This window comes from Chaetodon auriga, chromosome 2, assembly GCF_051107435.1.
Source record: "Chaetodon auriga isolate fChaAug3 chromosome 2, fChaAug3.hap1, whole genome shotgun sequence".
NCBI lineage: Eukaryota > Metazoa > Chordata > Actinopteri > Chaetodontiformes > Chaetodontidae > Chaetodon > Chaetodon auriga.
The window spans coordinates 22582663-22600977 of record NC_135075.1 but is presented as its reverse complement, the minus strand read 5'-3'; the positions used below and the strand labels follow the sequence as shown (position 1 = coordinate 22600977).

Here is an 18315-nt window from a genome sequence, read left to right as displayed (position 1 = left end):
TATACAATCACAATAATATGGGTAGATTTTTAATATTGCCCTGCCACTGCTCCCTAAAGCAATCACAGCAAACTCACTACGCAGGGGCGGGGGAAGACTAAATTGGATTATGGGCCACAAGCACTTTAATTTTCTTGCGGGGACTAAAACGAATGAAGGCGCATCTGCATCACTTTGCCACCTCATGAGAGGAGCGAGTAAATACGAGCAACCACTGATTTAAAGAGTGAACTTTGACAGCAAGACTGTGGTCACATATCTCTACTCACTCAGGACTTCACCCTCTCAAACTAACTCAAAAAACCTAACAAAAAATCTCCACGTAGTGTAGCAGTTCATACTCCATTTGTATTAAGTTAGTGTTAATACCACAGACTGTGCGACACAACAATGAACACATCTTGATACAATCTCAGGTAATTATCCAATTATCGCTAACTGAACTCACATGTTAATGAGGATCAGGTTGTTTGTGCAGTGTCCTTGAATATGAATTGCAGTTATTCCCAGTAGGTTTCATGATCACATGTTAATGATGGTGCACCTGTGACACAGTTGTTATGCCACTTTGGACAAGATCATAGAAATGCAAAAGAGCCACCGAGAAGTGAGGCAAACCCAAACAAATCTCTATGTCATTGAAAAACAATCACACACAGGAAAACAACATGCAACACCTTGTCATGGTGGATCACATTAGATGGTTTGAAAACCTTCACCTGATACTAAATTGCCAACTTAATGATCGTCTTCTCTCTGGTAAACAATCATAATATAAATGCAAATGAACCCGCTTTAGAAGCAACTCTGATTCTGTACTTTCTGTATGATATCATATGATCTGACCTTCCCATGTCCTCCAACAAGAACTTTATACACCAGCCAAATCCCGATTAGGACCTGTGATCTTGCTGAGACAGATAATGTGGTCAACGTCACGGAGCGTAACATTTCAAGGCACTTTACACATGGCTTGTGCGAGTTTAGAGCATGTTTGCAAGCTCAGGAAACATGTTAAAGCTTGACTGTGTAAGCAGAAGACTCGCCTCTCTGACTTCCATGAGCTGATCTAACATTTTTTGGCAGCACACGCCACATAACCAACACCTATTCCAAAATGACCTTTCTTTTGTTAATTATCATATAATTGCCTTTGCGACATAATAAAAATAAAACTGAGCAATTTACTCGTAATGTTCTGCACTGCCAAGTGTGACTTCAACCTGCAAAAATACAATGAGAAAGTTTTTTGTGTGCAGAAACTGCTGGTGTGCAGTTAGTTAAGGTGAACTTGCGAGTAGCTCAGCTATAAACTTCATAGCGCCTAAGACAGTCTGGCATCGCCTCAAGGGTGGATATTGCCTGCTGCTTCCTCCTGAGACAGTGATGGACACAGACTCACAGCCACATGACACTTTGTTTTTCTTTTGCCAGTTTCTAACAACACCCACAGCATGTCACCTGACATCAAGACGTTTACCACTGAAATGTTTTCTACCCAATCAATGCTTACTTTAAAAGCAGTGTCTGCATGTAAGCCTGAGAACTTTTTTTTATCTACAACTTAGACTCAAGTTGTTCACAGTTCCTTTAGTTTCTCCTCCACAGACCTTATCACGCAGCACTTTTTCGACCTCTGTGAGACTGTCACAGAGTAAGACAAAGCTTGCCCATCATCTATTAAGAAAACGTCACCTATCTCAAGCGAGGAGACGTGCCCCCGAAGGCAAAATGGAACAGAGGGGGCAAGAAACAGTGAGAAAGATGAGAGAGCGTTAATCAGTGGGACAACTCTGTAGCTTAACAAACAGCACTAATTACACAGGGATAAAGACTTGTTCATCACACAGCTTATGAGACACAAGTTAATTGCCTCTGCTTGCAGTCCCCTCCCACCATCTGAAAGAGCTCATTCCAAAGTCATTTGGTGCAAGTGCTACTGCTTTCATTTGTCTGTTTTCCTCTCATTCAGTTAGTGCTCTTGTGTTTTTCAGGTGTATCTCGCTTCTTACACAAAATCTGGCTGAACCTGTACTCATAAATCAAGGAGGTGGAAGCCTGTGTGGATATTTCCACGGTTTGCCAGTGCAGCTGACAGTACCCAGCAAACATTGGTCGGATAGTGATGTTGTTTCCCCTGATCAAAAACCGTTCTGTTCAGACACCAGTAACTGCAACACGGTTATGAAGCAGATGGCCAGATGGTGACGTTTCAACGTCCTGTAATGGTCCAGTCAGATCCTCTCTTACAATTCAGGAGATATTAATGAAATTATTGCTGTGATAAAAGCAAAGGCGTATATCTCATTGCTGTAAGCGTGTGGTGTTTGTAAGAGCCAAAATCTTAATCCAAGCTGCACACGGGAGAGGATCGCCATCAGGTGACATAGTATAAACAGCAAGTCACACGTAGATAGGAGGCAGTGGTGGATGAATGGGTGAAACACAGCACTCTCAATCAGGAGAACGAGGTTCGTGTCTCCTGTGAAACCAAACATCAGTGTTATATCATGTTGTCTTAATGTCATATTTCAGTATTGCTACAACACCCAAAAAGGACGTCCAGCTGATGGCCAGGTAACGTGCCGGGCGTCAGAACTATTTCTGAACCATAACAGACATCTTGACCGGACGTTCAAACAACAGTCATTCACAATGTTTGCTGGGTACAAACACAGAACAGCAGATCCACATAGGATGTAGGTTGAAATCTATACCATACAATGCACTAACACTGCAGCCCCAAGCAATGGAATCTACTGCTTTCCTGTAAGGTTATCACCTGTAATATGGTTGCATACAGAGGTCACAGAGCAACGATATTCAGTATGAAAACAAGGAATTGGATTTATGTCATTCTAGCATGTACCACAGTGGTGCTCTCCAACTGTGCCTTTGGCTGCAGCGCTCTGTGGATCAATATGCTAAAAATACACCGACTAATGTTTCAAGATGGTATTTAGATTCGCTTGTAAGTAGTAGATGTTTTATTTTTGCAGTAACCAATGTCTATGCTTGTGTGCGCATGTGAATTTTACCGCTAAACCACAGAATAGAGAGTCAAGGACGGTTATCTGTATTGTACTGCTGAACGTGATCAGAATAAGCTGGGTGACACAGAAAAGAAAAAGTGAAGAAATTTAAAGTCAAAAGTTTCACCAGTCGACGGTGAGCTTGTCATGGCTGCCGAAAGACTAAATGATCAAAGCACAGCAGAGAGCAACAAGTGTAAAGGGAGGGGACAGCGGTTTTGAATCACACACTTCTCTTCACACTTTGTCAGCAGGGGATTTAAAAATCTACTCGACTACTTATCCAATATTGAGATATTCGCGTCACGTGAACTGTAAAGTGATGAGGCAAAGAATTGCACCAGTGGCATTTTCTCCTTCATCGGTTTATATTAACCACTTAGAAACAGCTCATCCATTATCCGTTACCTGGGGGACTCACACTATCTGTGATAAAAGGTGCTCTTCCTCATTTTATTTTAATCAAATACTGTATCAACATATTTCGACACATTGATGTTCGGGGTATATTTCAGGCTCTTGCCTAAGATTTCATAAATACAGGAGCTTATGTGCAGTGTGGATTTCAGCTGACATGATCTATAATGTCACTACATTATTAAATAACCAACTCTAATGCTGAGCCTTTTCCCTGCTTTTTATAAAACACCTTTCATCCGTACCCTTTTTTTTTCTAAATTACCTCAGGCTAAGGTCAGTCCAAGTTCACATTCACCGAGAGCCTTAAAAGGTTTTGCATGCTTTGTCCATGTTGTTTTCACAATGCCCAGTGGCCTAACAGAGACACCCAGTGAGACAGGTGTTAAAACACTGCTTTGCACTTCCATGTGACATATAAGATTTCACCTGAGACAATTCAGACATCATAGTAAAACTAAGGTCGCATTTCAACAAGGCCTACTGAGAAGCAAAATGAAATTTCACAGAAGTTCAAAGTTCACTAGTGCCTTGTACAATGCTAGGCCTTACAAGTAAAGCATCAGCACTATTTTCCTTCACAGAATATCTACAGAGGGAGTTTGGGAATTTGGGGTTGAGGGTTTCAGTGATTTAATGGTTCCCAATACATTTTACTGGAGGAAAAAAAACAGTTATTTTCATGATAGCTGCAGTAAAATGTACCCAAATGAAAAATGTACTGTTTCAGCCAAATGTTTCAGTCTCATCACTGTCATGTGGTGCAGTGGACACAATCACATCCTGAATCAACCACTACTAAATCCGTCCAAATGGGGTTCCCTGAGGAAAAATCTTATCATCCCAGAAGCCAGAGTGTCTGTTTTGGGAATCTCTGTGCTGATTACTGTTTGTTTTAACCTGCACAATAGCAGAAACTGCCTGTTAAAAGTGAAGTGGGTTACTGAATGCCAGGGAATCAAAGATCTGGAAATGTCTGCAGTAAAAGCACTTAATCACTTCCCCCTGACATCATGCATACCAACAGGTAGACCTTCTGTTGGCTGCGGGCAGCTCTTAACGCACAGGTAAAGTACAAGGGAACCAGAGACACACACGCACCTGCCGTTGAGCAAGGCGAGGAGCTCCCCAGCGTGATACAGGTCGTTGCGCGTCACCCGGCTAAAGCGGAAGGAATTGAGGTTGCAGAAGGTGACTGAGGGGAACAACATCATCGGAGCCGCCACCTCGTCCAGCCTGGTGACATGGGGGTACTGGAAGTAAAACTGCACCCGGTCCACACACACCATCACCAGCACACCCAGGGAGCCCAGGAAGAACAAAATCCACAGGCTGCGCTTGATACACATCCGCTCATAAGTGAACATGTGCGAGATGCCATGCAGCGTGGACCTGCTGGCGAAAACTTCAATGGGTGCCGGCTGCTTATAGTCCATGTCCTCCGAGTCCGCTTTGAGATCCATTATGTCCCCGGGATGAGTTAGATGAATCAAGGGTAAGGGGTTGCAAGCGGATGAAACTGGCTGTATAAATAAGGAGATGCTTTCTTAATGGCAAGGAGGTTAGTGTCTGCAAGTTCACGCCCTTCCACGCATGTATTTCTCATGCAGTCTGTGAGATGTTGCGTCAATGACAGCCGGCAAAACAGCCCGACATCCAGATCATTTCACCAAAGATATGCTCAAAATACCCAGTCCTTACATGTAAGCACTTGGAGAAAGTATAGATGGGGAAAGCATGTGTTGTGCCTCGGCTGGGGTCACAGTTCCACAATAAATAGCCCGGTGTGGAGCGCGCATGGATAGATGCCAACGCTGTCCTCTCCTCGCACACTTCTGTATTATTACCGAGTTGATGTTTCGCTTTCACGCTCAAAACAAAAACCAAAAGCGCTGGACAGGTCGGTAAAAAAAAAAAAAAAAAACAAGATCCCGGAGTAAACAAACGGACAAATCACCACGGCGAGGAAAACAGAGAAATCTGAATTAGAAAATCAAAGCGGTGCTGTATTCTCTGTGTGTGTGTAAGGCAGAGTGTAGACTGGCAACATGGCTTTCCCCCCTCTTCAAATGCAATCCCAACACGTGCAGAATAACAAACAGCCGCTGATTTCTCGCTCGTTAGCGGTTTAAAGGCAGTCGTCGGGGTGTCCGGGGTTTTTCACAGCCAGCAGAAACAGCTGCATCACAGAGGAGCGGGGTCTGTCAGGTAGCTGCCTCGGTGCGCCTCTGCTCGCTTGCTTGCTTCCATTCCCTCCTCCGAGCTGCCTCCACAACAATGCAGGGATAATTACTCCGGTTTTATTTGGCTTTCCGCTGCTTTATCCTTGACAAGTCTTGTGGAGAAAAAGATGTACCTGGGCGACAATAAAAGGCAACTGCCGCCCGAAATGCTCGGCGTTATGAATTCAAGAGAAACAACCTCAGAGGCGTTCGCGGTTTGCCCGGATCAATTAAAATCGCCCCAAGCAGGAGAGAGCATGGATAGGACGGCTTGTATTTTATACCGGGTGACGAAGTCCAACGTCGGTCTCACTTCAGCAATGCCTGTAGTTTACCCAGAAGGGGGGTGACGTTAGTGTACTGAGCCTACAGTTTCAGGAATGAGGATACAATATGAGTCAAAAATCAGTCATTCCCGTAAACGCCACCCGTTTACTCACTGATGTGTTTCTCTGGCAACCCTCTGAGCTAGCTTAACCTTAGATGCTAAAAAACTAGCTAGCATCAAGTTTTTCTTTCTACTAGTGAAAGTTGTTATTTTCATTTTACAAAGCAAAAACAAAGTGAGAAGATGTAACCTTACCCCAATACCCGCACTGACAGGGGATGTGCTGTAAAGTGACTTAATTTACCTGGTTCTTAAAGGTAAACTGGCTTAGCTGCTAATTTGCTAAGTTCTAATCAAATTTCAAACTTAGATGTAACGGAAAAGTAACGTAAGTAGTGTAACGTTTATATGTATGGTGGCCCCCAAGGGAAAAATAATACAATATACCAGAACACAAATAAACAAACCAAACACATTTAGTCACAGGAAGTAATGAAAAAAAAAAAAAAAAAGAGTTTTTTGCTGTAGTTTTACCAATTCAGCCAAACCATATTGACTCATAAATGAATCGTTACCTTAGTTTTTAGCCAGTACTCCTCTTGTTGTCCTTTTAGGTAAAATACCATCAGATAAAATGATGTTAATACATTGTTGAAGCCATTTTTGCCTCAGGGTTTACTTTCTCCTCCTATTTTTGTTAGATAAATCAAAACACAAGTTAATTTATTTATAAAAAATGGGTTAATTTATGTGATATAAAGGGAAGAATTCCCATCCTTAAGATGCTGTATTCGAAAACCACCTGGTTATTCACTAATGCATGGTGGCCCACACCATTTTACAACATATAACATCAAAAGCAAATATAATATCTCAAGTCAAATCTCACAAAATACAACAGACTTACTGCTTGCAAGAAATGTAGCTAAAAAATATGGAATTATCCTTTTTTTCAGTGGGATAAAAACAATTGTACATATCAAGCATATTACACAACATTTTCACATTTTTGCGCTCACAAATGTCTCTTGACTGTCAGTTAATTGTTATATAATGTTGACAAATATGCTTATACATTTTGCATATCTTGGTGAATTGCTTACGTTCATTTGTGGGAGCTCCTTACAGCACAGTGAACACACTTTTTTTCCACGAAAATAATTTTCTATGCTGAGGTCTTAAAAATGTTGCCCCAAGTTAAAAGGAGATTTACATTTTTAGTACTCAGTTGACAAAGATTATGCATTTACACATGAGTTAACACGCTGGGATTTATTTGTATTCAGAGCTATGGTTAAGAGGTCTGAAACATGACTTTTGAGTGGGTTAACATATAATTTTCAAGTGGAAAAGCCAGGAAAGGTGGGATACATCTAGTTGCTTATCAGCATGCACCACTGTCTGCGGGTAAATTTGACAGTAAACACTGAGTCAGAGTAGTGACAGATTCACTAAGGGGCAGGAATGAAAACGAAAAGATTATGGCACAGTTTTAGCAACTTGTGCCCTAATAGCACATTGCTGCCATTCTTGAGCTGAAGAGCACTTGGCCAGCTTGAAGTGGAAGCCTCCCATTATGGCACAGACACATTCTAATTTAACAAAGATTTACCAGAAAATAGCAGAGGTCCACATGAAGAACTCACTGCTCACAATGCAAATTCCTTGTATGTGTGTACATAGAGATAAAGATAAAGAACATGTTGCTTTTGTGTTAGATATGTATCAGAAACATTCAATGTTTGTGACCAAGTAGAATAATTAGGTTATGAACTAGAAAACAAAGAGTTTGGAAAGTTCAAAAATGAAATGATGCCACTGCTGCCACACCTCGGGTTCGTTACCCATCCTACAACCCTTCAAGGGTGCTACTGACACACACACATTCCCTTTAAAACAGTCACTTGTAAACAATTACATGAACTCATTAACTCATACACACATGCATACTTGGGAAGACACACAAATTCGTACACACATGCAGTGGCACTTGCACGGATTTTAGGTATATACACATGTACGTGCACACACACATTCAGGCATGTATATACATGCATGCAGTCACATGAACAGTTATACACAGTCGTACACAGGCTCACACAAATCCCTGAACAAATCTATTTCCTCCCTTGACCAATTCTCTGTAGTTGACTGAACGGAACATCCAAATATGTCAGAGTGAGTGAGTGAGCCAAACACAGGCAATAAGGCAGATGTGTCGCAAGACTGCCAGTGCCAAATCTGTCATAGAAACCGTATTGCCAAGAGGCGAGGGGAGCTCACCCATGAAATTGTTCATAATTCGTCCATAATTGCCATTTGCCATCGTATTGACTGTGACAATGTGGCATCTTATATTGATCAGCAGTGCTGGGAAGATGAGCCATGCTCTGTTCCAGTGAGGTGATGTGAATTCTGGGTAGACATTGCGCAGCACTGGCACACATCGGTTTGATATTACCGTAGATATTAAATCACTGAGGTACATTTTGATAGCAGATGATGGGACATATGCTTACCCAAATGTAACTTTTATCATGGTTGTCTGTGCCACAATGATGCTAGAGCAAATTACCGAAAGGATGCTTTATCCATTTGCGTTATTTGGAAGAATATAGTAGTGTTATGCTCCTCACAGGGACCTGCATGAATTAGCCTTCCCGCAAAAGTTGTTTATCACTTGCAGGCTGCTCTTTGGTTCAGCTCTGCTCAGACTTTCCTGCCATCCAGACCTGCTTGTGAATATCTTGACATCGATTGGCAACTAAAAGGGGAACTTTATTTTATAAAGAGCGTTTTGAAAGATCAAAAGTTGAAAAGAAATGTCAGATTTACTAGCAGTACTCCTGGTGCTGCATGAATGGAGACTTAATTATACAAGTGGAAATACAACCCCTGTTCATGCACAATCACTCCTTATAGCAATTACATATCTTATTGCTTCATTAAGAGTATCTTTGCAGGATGTATTTTATCACAGTTAACAGGTACAGTATTATACATTAAATCTGACCTCTTTTTTTTTTGTGGTGCATCATTTGCTTGTTTAAAGGTGCAATACATGATCAAAATATTAAGGGTGCCCTGCCACGGAAATTTTAGATACATAATTGGAGCTTGCCGCCACTTCCAAAGTGATTATATGGTCTTTTAGGACACTTCTTGGCTTGCCATTGTGAGGCTCAGTGATGGCGGCTCCAGCTGTCACCATCTTGGCTGCGCCTCATTCTACCAAACTCCCTGCTAATCCAAAAATGGACAATGACATGGAGCATGGGTGGAGCTGAAGCAGACCAAATAAAGCCAGGTAGTTGAAACCTAGCAATGAGCCGTTACTCAAAGCAGCCATTCCCATATTTATGCATAACTAAATAAAAAATCAGACCCATACAATTGTCATGAAATTAGCTATAGACAGCAAAACCGTTTTTTTGTATCAGGCTGTAAACATTTATTTCTGCTGTAAAGTTGGGCAGTTTAATATGGGGGTCTATGGAAACTAACTCAAGTGGTCATTTGAGGAACTGCAGTTTTTGGTGCAGTTTTTGTACCACGTTGCCTTCATTTTTTCAGCCCTGGAAGACGCCGCTTGGAGCTAACCAGCCTAGGGAAGCCACTGTCAGACTCAGAGTCACTGTGGGGGTACCTGTGTTGTAGCTGGGCTAGCAGCTCAACTGCAAAGCTTTTCAATGTGTGAGTCTGTGGGGGAGTGATAGCACATACTCGTAGCCACGGTTACTGTTCGCCATCCCTCAATATCTTAAGTTCTGAGTGGTTAATGGCAGTGCAATGTGTTATGTTTACCGCTTCCACAGATGAATACATTTTGTTCATGTACAACATTTTTCAGTCTTATCAGGCTTGCTAAAGCTAACATTACCTGCTGCTCTGTATGAGGGGCTCAAAGTGGGACTACATCAGTCAGTTGCCTTGTTCTTATGCTATCATGGTCGGGAGATCGGTAGCAAAAGTTTCGGAGTCTCTACAGCCACTTAGAGCTGAAGAAGCCCGTTGGATGAGAGGCAGTCCAGCACTGCAAACAAATGCACGCTGCTAAGGTGGACAGTTATCGCAACATAACTTGGTGATGGGGCTAAGCAAAGGGTGGGTAACATATGAATGGCACATGTCAAAAACAATAATGAAAATACATTTTATGTCACTGGTTTTTTATGAGTGCATAGGCCTATTAGCAAACTGTTAATTCACAAAAACTATTTCAAAACCAATCAGCATTTTCTCATGCTGGAGAAATTGTATGGAAAACTGGTTCATGTTAGCACAACAAGAGGTTTGTCTTCATAACTCTTTGTGAGGTCGAGTCTCCTTTAATATTTCATTTGGATTACACTAGCAGTGAGAGTAGGCTTACACACAGGGGGAGATTATCCAGTCTCTCCATTCCTCTCCTCTCCTCTCTCTTGTGTCCTCCTTCCTTTTCAGCTCACTTCATGCAGATTGGCTTTTACTTTGGCCAAGGCTACGTGGTGTGCCAACCAACTCAGTGGGAGCTGGCAGGGAATATGAATACACTCTGGGGTCCCATTGACAAGTCTCTTTAGTTATCATTGGGCAAGCAGGACACAGAGGGAGCAAGAGGCTCTTGACCCTGATGATTTGAGTCTGTTTCCAGTCCACACCTAGAAGCTGCTACCAAGGAACTGTTGTCCTGGCACTGGTCCAGAGGATGACGTCATGATAAGGTGACAGACAAGGTCTTCATAGACAGATGGTCATTAGATCTAATAATGAGTACCTGCAGGTTTCAGCCCAGACAAATGCATACTACCCAACTGGGCAATGATCATTATCAGTCAAGGACGCCTTTATCGGCAGCAGGGGAATCCATCAACAGAGAGCCTGGATACCTGCAATTGCGCCGCAGCTCTTTGTGATGTAGTCCACCAAAAGGCTTTTTCCTTCAAGCGATGTTATAGTTAGGCATGTGCATGTGCCACTTTGTAAGGAAAATGCTTCTCTACTTCCCTGGCCCTGTAACCTCTACATGTTAAGAGCAATTCATGTCAGGCTGATACTCAGCAGGAAGTTTACAACCCTCTATGCATCTATTTTTCATGTGAGCAATTGCCAGCTCATGCTTTTTAGGGAAATACCTGGAGAGTTTCTCTGTGCACCCAATGATGGAGTAATAGTCACTTCAAAAATAGCCATTTTTATTTTTATTCTCAACTTTGACATGCGCCTGTGACCAAGTTGATAGCAGGAATTTAGAGCTATTACAAAAAGACCTAGTCATTATATCTCAAGCCGCTTTGATATCAGGGTCTGATTGGTGCAAGTGAAGGACATGGCGCATCACAGTTTGTGGATGAGGAGGTAGTGTCATCTCACCACTGCTATTCCTACCATGCTTAGAGTGGTTGATTGAGTCTCAACATGGGTTATTCATCTGTGTCTCCAGTTCAATAAAGCATCAGGTTTCTCTGCTGCAAGATTGATTCTCTGGCCCTGGAAGAGAAGTTTTAGAATCATCATCCACAAACTTTTGTGCGCTTTCGGCCTCGGGCTCGGGCCAAGATGAGCATCATGAGATATTTGGAGAGCTAGTAATGCAAGACCTTTACACTTATTTTATACTTACTGTGTTGACATTTTAACAAATTGAGGCACCAGGCAAAACCAGTGAAATGTTTCAGTTAGTGTGCTGTTGCAAGTATTTTGGCTTGCAGGCAGATCCTCTTTCACCACTGACATCTAGAACAACACAGCTACATTTACGTTATGTATTTTAAAAGGTAAGCTAATGATCCCACTACTCATGTCATATTTCTCACGAGCAAAACAAGCTGCTCAGGATTGCTGCTAATTACGTATATGGTGATGACTTGTGAGCTGATTACTGCTACACAGTTTTGAGTGATTGACTATTGTCCACAGCTGAAGCCCTATTAAGGTCCAACATGGGAACTCCACCTTAGTCCATTGCACACAGACTTCTGCTCTCATGAGAATTGCAAAAGAACATTTAAATTAGCCGTAAGGAGGAATTAATCCTAATGACTTCTTTTCATTAACAACTAATTAAATATTCACATGCAGGCCTTGCTCTAACCCCCAGCTCCCCCTCTTTGTCTCCGTCTCTTCTTTCATTGGTGGTCTGCTTCACAGTATTCTGCTGTACTTGAGAGGAAAGCAAAAGTAAATTGTATTGTGCCACTGCATGTATGAGATATGGGCTTAGCAAAATGGGCACCTAGTCATGAAAGGAATTAGTTTTCATTGAACCGATAATTGAAAATAAAATCCCCAGCAATTACTTTCTATAGCTGACCACGAAGAGTGCTTATAGGGATACTCATTGTGAATGAGTTCTCATTGATTTTAGTTCAGATTTGAAAAGCAGGATTTTAGAGGCTGGTATTAAAATTGCACATGTGAGATGCTAAGGAACCTTTTCAGTAAAATTGATAAAGAGCCTGCTGTTGTTCGCTCAAAGGCAATTCCGAGCGAGACATGGGGAATTTCCTTGATATAGACATTTTGAGATTCCTTTTCATGATTTACCAAGCAGCTGGCTGGCCACATGGGCCCCAATCAATAGCTTTAACTCATATTGTTAGCTCTGTAGGACAGAATGAAACACAGAGGCGAGAGCTGAGTAAAGCCCACACTACTCTTAAGAATGGATCAGCATCTATTTTCAGTGAAATTAGATGAAATACCTGAGTGTGCCAGTCAAGCAGAGCAGGATACGAAAACCTTTTGCATTCTTCACCAATAAATGCACAGTTCACCACAGACAGAGGGTGGCAGCTTGCAGCATCGGCTTACTCGTTAGTTAAACCCTCCATCTCATCTCACCTTAGGGTCCATATCACTGGGCGCATGTTGGTCATATAGGTAGCAAGAACAACATCTATAAGCTCACCATTCTGACTTTATTTCCTTTGACTATTCAAAATTATTGAGGTTATTTTCTCCTCTCTAACTTCTGCTCACAGTCTAGACAGCACTCATGCATGGCAGTGATATTGCTCCAACCAGTGAAGCTCTGAGATTGCACGCTCTGTGCTTTCAGTTGTCATTGGTGAAAAATGATTGACAGAATACACAACAGATTTGGAAATCAGAGGTTTTGCCTAATGTCAGAACTGTGTTGTTAAACTCACATCATCTTCAGACATCAAACAACCCAATCTCACGTTAATTCCTCTCTGTAACACATCTGAGCCGCACGTTACCTTTGATGGATTAATGGATTTGATGGATGGTGAAAAAAAGGTGTTAATGCTAGGAAAGAACTGAAAAATTCATGCGGTGACACATTAGTCTACAAATTAACAAGTTACTGCTGCTATCTGCTATCTCATTCAAACTAACCGATGCTCTCTCTGTTAAACAGTGCTAATTGACATATAGTTATTCTCTCCACTTTCCCTTGGGGAATAATTATGCTGACAGGCAGTGACAGGTATGAATGTGCAGCGCAATAAAAACATGCTTGACAAAACAGCTGCATAAGCTCCCCTTACAGTTGTATGTGGTTGTTTTAATTAGATTTCTGTGTAACACTGATATCACCATACATACTGCCTTTACTTACTTACTGTTTTGCTTTCTAAATATTTTATAGACATTCGATACTAAAGCTAATTTCATGTGTTTTTATGTCCCTTTGGGATGGGTGATTTATTCCTGTTTTTTCAACTGGGAATTCTGATGAGTGTCTGATCCCGAAGGCCCTTTAACAGCCCAAGAACTGTCACACGCAGGATGAAGCAACGTTGTGTGTTTTTGTAATCACCTTCCTCTTCCTTCTGACACTCAGCGAGGGAAGCTTGGAGCGCCAGCCTCTTTTTCCAGTCCAGCAGACCCTATCACTGCTGCATCCGAGGGCCAGGACCCAGCAGCATGGCGGCAGCTGTAACCTGGGCAGAAGGAGAATGGGGGGAGACAAGATGCGAGCATCTAGAGGTGAAAGCAGCAGCAGCCGCAGGAGGACAGAGATGGATGAACAGTACTCCACAGGATCAATCAGGCACTCGTAGCCACAGCAGATCATCTTTCTCCAAGCAGCACGTTAGTTAACACCACCTCATCCCTGCCCCCCACAAACCGTATCACCCCACAGCCTATATGGCACCTTTTTGCCACATATATAGAGGGAGACATGCTGAAAGAAGAGCGAGGAAGGAAACGTGAGAGGGAAAGTGAGGTAGCTAGAGAGAGAGAGAGAGAGAGAGAGAGAGAGAGAGAGAGAGAGAGAGAGAGAGAGAGAGAGAGGGTGGGGGGTAGTGGGAGGATGTATTGATTGTTTTCACTGTGGAATAATTGCAATTAAAGGTTGCAAACAGGCCAGTGGATCAGTTTCGCTGCTGTCACCCAGCAGGACGCATGGAAGCATTGATGCATCTCTGCACATTTCCTCGGCCAGCAGGGAAAGGTGCTAATACACTGTCGGTCCCCGTAGACTGTGGGTAGATTAGTGCCATGTTGTGCAGTAATTTAGCACTCCAACTTTGTACACATTACATATGAAGACAGAGTTTTACTTTAAAATAACACCACAGCCTGGCCTGGATCTGAGATCAAATGCAGCTCACGAAAAGTGCTGTCCAACGAGAATCCTGCCCTTGCCTTCTTTTTCTGATGTTCAAATTGCTAAAGGCTGTGATGCTCAACCTGACCTCATATTCATTGTCTGTAGACACTGTATCTATGTGATTTTGTTTGGCGAGCAGTACAAAGGCTCATTAAGGGCAAGAGGGTGGTGCCATAAAGGGCCCTTTGTTAGAGCTTTGAGTTTCAGGAAATGTGTTGTTTTCTTAGACAATGTAGGACACTTGTGAAATTGTAGAAAGGAAAGCCAAGGAACAGATCATTGCACAAGAGACCGAAGTAACAATGTAGAAGCTTTATGAGAAGCAGCTGGCTCCGTCAACTGAGGCCACTGAAAATAAAAAAGAAGAAAAAAAAGCTATTCTGCACTCTCCAACTCATACAATGTGTATCTTCAGGATGTTCTTCTTTAATGTCTTGATGTTCAATGTTGAATATCATCCATACATCAGTCTCAGGAATCATTTCTAACAGACAACCCCTGTAAAGAAAAGATGAAATACAGTTCCAAGGATTTAAACATTTAGTTTTGAATGGTTTCAAGCATTCAGTACCAGAGAAACCATGATGGAAAAGCCGTCAATTAATTTCACCATACAGCACTGAAACTTTTCCAAAAGAAGTATTTCTCTGTAGTATTTAATATTTATGACTAGATGAGCAACAATTAAAGTGTCCCCAGATAGGATTCCTCGCAGTGTTACCGTGACCTGATGATTTATTAATGCACACACACAAACACACACACACACACACACACACACACACACACACACACACATTTATGATCTGGAAATACAGAAATCAGGATGAAATAATACAACCAGACTCCACAGACGGTTTGTCACACAGTGATCTTGTGACCTTTCGTTAAAACCATTGTTTCTGCTTGCGTTTTTGTAAGGGCTCTATCGAGTCTGCCACTGATTTATTTCAGAAATACGACCTTCAGTTTTTGCCCCTTGATTCAGTTCTTATTTCACTGCAGCAAACATACATTAAAGACGTTAATTTCTACATGAAAATCTTGCAGCAGCTGTTTTTCGGTGAAAAGGCTTTGATAACCCAGTGGGAAGCAGTTTGCAGCAACTTTATAAGGTGATGATTTGTGAGTGTTGTGTTAACAGCTTGTTCTGCTGGCCCCAAGTGGCCAAAAAAGAAAAGAAAATCTGTTAATGCTGCTTGAAAGGCACACTCTGGATTCCTGATGGTAACAAGCTGTGGGTCCTTGATGGCAGCACTCATAACACAATTTGCCGCAATGAATGACTGTATACTAACAGCAGTGGTGGTTCCTAATTTTAAATCTTTTAGCTTCACTCTGGCAACAGTCTGAGCTTTTCAAATAATGTCACACTGACATAATCAACAGTTACTCTGTGATAACCCTCCCCGACTTTCTATCATAGACCCAATCAGTGCATCCCATTAATTTTTTTGGAACCTCAATTTCCTGCCCGTGTGTGTGAGACATCTTTATGGGAACCAAATCGACTATTCATTAATGAGGGGAAGCTGTATCACGAGCAAACATCTTTAATTAACACATCCACAGCACTTCCTGTCTTTGATCTCCCCCATTTGATTTATGCCTCTGCAAGAAAAGGTTTGGGTGGTGGAGGGGTACATGAGGAGTTTGGAGGGGACGGAGATGCTCTGTGAGAAAATCACAAAATTGTGGAGCCCCTGTTGATCAGGAAGTCTTTCAGCATTAGGACCTTTTCCCTGTGTGTCATGGGGCCAGCTCAATTACCAGTCAGCATGGCTATCTCGTTAATAGCCTGATAAGGCAATAATCCAAAATCCACACAGTTTTAATGACTTTCTGTCTAATTAAGGACTGTTTTATAAAAGACACACACATCAGAGGCCTTCCTTTTGTCCAGAAATCTATTGTTGGAAATATCAGCGTGACCAGTTAAGAACAAGTAAAGGGCTTTGAAAAAGTATTAATACATATATTTATATATTTAAACTCAGAGACTTGCTGTGTTTAAAGCATCAAGTAATCCATCTGCGATATAACTGTTCAATGTCAAAGAGGTCAGAGGAAAGAAGAGGAGAGAAATCCTCTTCAGCTCAGTTCTCACACTGAGTTTAAATCTTCCTAGTTGGGAATATAGATTTTGACTTTGTCTTCAAATGTTTTTCCATTTATTTATTTATTTAAATTAATGCCAGTTAAGTGCTATCTGTATTACAATTGGGTTGCATTAAGATTTGGGTGTTGAAAAGGAAATCTCAGGACCACATGTCATCTGTTTGTATGCTGCACAGTACAGATACCTTTGATGTGTGTGTACGGCCAAGCAGAGATTCAGTGTGTGTGTGTGTGTGTGTGTGTGTGTGTGTGTGTGTGTGCACGCGTGTGTGCTAGTCTTTAGCACCATCTAGTGTTGGTGTCTAATTCTGTATCCAGTGAAAATGATTAATTATTTGACTTCTGTCCCAAATCATAAAACGGCTCTATGTTTTATAGATAAAAAGAAAACAACTGAAAACATATTTAAGTTTAATCATATGGCTTCAAAAAGAAATTCTAATCAGCTGCATGAACGGTTGCACTTTTTTTCTTTTATATTTAGAAATAAGTAATTATCTGGAGTTACATTCAACTTAAATATAACAAATCAAATTTCCTTGAGGCTGAAGCTGAACCCCACAGCTCCGTTCTAACCCCAACCCGTAATTGAATATTAATAACCTTTGCTACAACCAATATACAGAATACTTGCTTTTGAAATTTATAAAATATATTAACATTTTAGTTTCCATAATGCTGTCATGATGGTGAGATTTAGATTTTTTGCTCTTATTTTTTGGTATTTAGAGCAAAATTTCAACTTCTCTAAGGTTCTTTTAGTTCTTGAGAAAATGCTACGATAAGACAAAACAGGTGAGGTCACTGAATGACTCAAGCAAAGCAGAATGTGTCACTTAGCAACAAAGGAGGATTTTTTTGTAAAGTATATTTAATTATAGTGGATTATTTGTATAGAAATTGCTCGTAAATTACAGCATGTTCCATTTTTTGTGCTCTTTACTTCCTCTCAGAGATTCACCTGAGATGAGAGATGGCACAGAAACATATTTTCTCACGCTTACTTCATTCATGCTGGTTAAAAACAGATGTAAATATTCACATAAACTTGCATTCTGCATTAGATAGTTAATTTTAAGGTTTCGTACTGAAGAGTAACAACAAAAGTGATATATCTAAAATACGCTGAAAGAGCATTTTGGAAACTTTGGAAGAAAGTAAAGATAATAAAACATATGGACAAAGACAAAATTGTGAAGTTTGTCATCATATCAGTTGGTTTACACCTGCATAAGGTCAGCCATGATGTCATGATTCATCTGCCTTAAGTCAAAGGCCTGATAAGAACAAATTTTTCCACATAAATACTTGCCAGGAATTGCTGTGGTGGTCCATATCAAGCATGATAAATACATAAATACCCTATTCTGAATCACTGTGACTCATGTCATCCAGTGATAAACGTATCAGTCTACATGTCATTCTTCATTGTTGACAGGTTTCTACTGGTCAAAGCAGGAGGTGTGTGGTTACTGACTGATAACACTGTGTGAGACAGACCACAGGTGCACACTTGGCTTTTGTCACGGGGGGAAGAAAGGCCACACTTTTCCGCACCAGCAAAGGTCGAGTTGGGGTATAAAAGAAGGTGGAAAGCATTCGTTCTTTGTAGAAACGTTTTGACGTACTGCAGAC

At 41.4% G+C, this 18315-nt stretch overlaps 1 protein-coding gene across 1 annotated transcript in view; it reads right to left on the bottom strand.

Annotated features, from left to right (window-relative positions):
• asic1b (acid-sensing (proton-gated) ion channel 1b) overlaps positions 1–6053 on the bottom strand; it is a 143769-nt gene extending 137716 nt beyond the window's left edge. The window contains exon 1 of the mRNA XM_076741298.1: positions 4551–6053. Within this exon, the coding sequence (XP_076597413.1) occupies positions 4551–4912 (362 nt within the window). The 5' untranslated portion in view covers positions 4913–6053. The remainder of the gene's footprint in view (positions 1–4550) is intronic.
• Between the last annotated feature and the right edge of the window lie 12262 nt (positions 6054–18315).